The following is a 2,613-nucleotide window of genomic DNA, read 5'->3' on the forward strand; positions in this document are numbered from 1 at the left end:
TTCTCCGACACTGCTAGGTACAGGTAGAGTACATCGCCAGGCAGCGGCTTTGACAACAAGGGAGCCGAGCTGAGGTATTGCTTCAACTGCCGAAGTGCAACTTCGCAATCGTCGGTCCATTCGAACCGACCCTTTTTCCTTAGTATTTGGAAGAAAGGGTGGCACTTGTCCGTGGAGCGAGACACAAAGCGATTCAGGGCTGCTAGTCGGCCGTTCAACCTCTGCAGCTGTTTAACATTCCTCGGTGCTTCCATCTCGAGGACTGCCCTTATCTTGTCCGGATTTGCTTCAATTCCGCGTTCGTGGACCATGAACCCGAGGAACTTCCCCGACGAGACCCCAAAGGCACACTTGCTCGGGTTGAGCTTCATCTGATACTTTCGAAGCACGCCGAAGGCCTCTGCTAGGTCGGCTAAATGGGAGCTCGTCTGCTTACTTTTCACCAACATGTCGTCCACATATACCTCCATGTTGCGTCCGATCTGCTTGGCGAACATCATGTTGACCATCCACTGGTAGGTCACCCCGGCATTCTTCAGACCGAATGGCATGACATTGTAGCAATACAGCCCTTGGTCGGTAACAAAGGCGGTATGCTCTTGGTCGGGCATATGCATCCGAATTTGATTGTACCCAGAGTAGGCATCCATGAAGGAGAGGAGTTCATGCCCTGCCGTTGCGTCGACGAGTTGATCTATCCGAGGCAGGGGAAAACTGTCTTTAGACTTTAATGCACGCCGAAGGCCTCTGCATCCGACCCCTCCGGCTCTGCCCTTTCACGCCTGCCGACGTATTTTTTCAGATAACCCCTCCGGATCAGATCCTCGACCTGCTCCTTCAAGTGAAAACAGCGTGAAGTGTCGTGGCCATGGTCCTTGTGGAATCGGCAGTAGAGTCGCTTGTCTCGCTTCCCTGGAGGTCGGCGGAGCTTTTCCGGGGCTGCGAAAAGCGCCTCCAGGTCGGTATCTTCGGCCGCTGTGTAGATCTCCGCGATTGAGACGTTCAGCGGAGTGAACTTGTCGAACTTTGGCCCTCGACGGCCTGAAGGGTCTTTCTCGTCTCGGCGGCCTCTACTCTTATTGTGGTCGGCCCGCCGAGACGAGCCCCAACCATCACTGCGCTGCTTCTTGGGAGGAGGGGACTTTTGGTCCCGGTCCTTACCACGGTTGCTTCGCCGAGCTCCATTGGCTTTCGACAACTCCAAGTCGTCGATGTACTGGCGAGCTCTAGCAAGCATCTCGTTCAGGGAAGCCGGTGGTCGGCTTTCGAACTCTATCGTCAGGTTCCTGTCGTTCAAGCCCGTGGTGAAGTACATCATGGCGATGTCATCGGTGCAACTTACCACTTTGACATGCTCGTCCATGAATCGAGCGATGTACTCCGTCTGGGACTCGCTGTCCCGTTGCTTTACTGTTCCGAGGTGAGAGGGTGGCAATTTCAACAACTGCCGAGCTGAGAACTGGTTGATGAACAACCTCCTCAGCTGTTGGTAACTGTCGATGGTTCGGGGCTTCAACTGTCGGTACCACAATCTTGCCGAGCCTTCCAAGGCTATTTGAAATGCTCGGCACTTCATAGCGTTGCTTTCGGCCAGAAAATCCATCTTCCCCTCGAACACCTCTACGTAGGAGATCAGATCTCCAGATCTGTCGTAAGAACTCATGACTGGAGCCTTGAACCTCGGTGGGATAGGCGCATCCAGAATCGCTTGGGAGAAAGGCGGTTCCTCTTGCTCGGCCACGCGATGCGGATCCACAGGCCTGCACTGTCGCTTAAGATCTTCTATCTCCCTCTGAAACTGATCCCGGAGGAGGTCCACTTAAGACCGGAACAAATGGTCAGCGTGGGAGGACCTCTCTTGAACGTCGACCACTGGGCTTTCCTCCTCATCGTCAACCAAATACTCCCGATCTCCGGGTGCCACTACTCGTCGCCTCGGCATCTCGACACCTCGGCCCTGATGGGCGTTGGAGTTATCGAAAGATGCCAAGGGAGTCCGAATTGGTCGGATCCTCGGGCGCCGGCCCTCGACCCGATCGTTCTGCTGAGGATGGTCGTGAATCTGTGCTTCCAGGGCACCGCCTGTCCTCACTCGTTGTGGCTTTCAAGAGTGTGCTCTAGCTCGGGCCTCCCTGCAGGGTCGGAACTGATACTCCATTCTTTGGGTAGGATGCATCGGTCCCTTTCCTCGAATGGGATCCCTGGAGACGGAAGAGCCAGACACCTCGTTGCCTCTCTCGACCGCCTCAAGCCTTACTTTGACTTCCTTGAGCTCGGCGATCACGTCGGCTACCATGACGGGGTCCATGCCCGCATCAGCACTTGCCCCGGAACGTGCACCTGTGTTTCCCCAACCGCTGAGGCGATGTGCGCGGGGCGGCAACCCGTTTCTCTGAGGTTACAGTGGCGGGAACTGATCTGAGGTGAGGTGGAAGTCCCTGACTGCTACTGGATCGGATGTGGTCGGCCGACCTCCATTCTCCTTGACCACCCCCGCGTGGGGTCGTTGTTTGACGACGGGAGTTCCTGCCACCTGAGAATACGTGAGTCGAGGATGGGCTCAGGAAGTGACAGCATCCCTCATCGGAGAGCGGATAGGCGAAAGTTGAGATC

General features: G+C 55.9%; 1 protein-coding gene across 1 annotated transcript; it reads right to left on the reverse strand.

Moving 5' to 3' along the window:
* Positions 1–727: 727 nt before the first annotated feature.
* LOC148208093 (uncharacterized) lies at positions 728–1,663 on the reverse strand. The gene has a single exon (XM_088119686.1). The coding sequence runs from the start codon at positions 1,661–1,663 to the stop codon at positions 728–730; it is 936 nt and encodes a 311-aa protein (XP_087975812.1).
* Positions 1,664–2,613: the final 950 nt, after the last annotated feature.

Source organism: Momordica charantia, assembly GCF_013281855.1.
Source record: "Momordica charantia cultivar OHB3-1 chromosome 11 unlocalized genomic scaffold, Mcharantia_2.0 BLBB01000011.1, whole genome shotgun sequence".
NCBI lineage: Eukaryota > Viridiplantae > Streptophyta > Magnoliopsida > Cucurbitales > Cucurbitaceae > Momordica > Momordica charantia.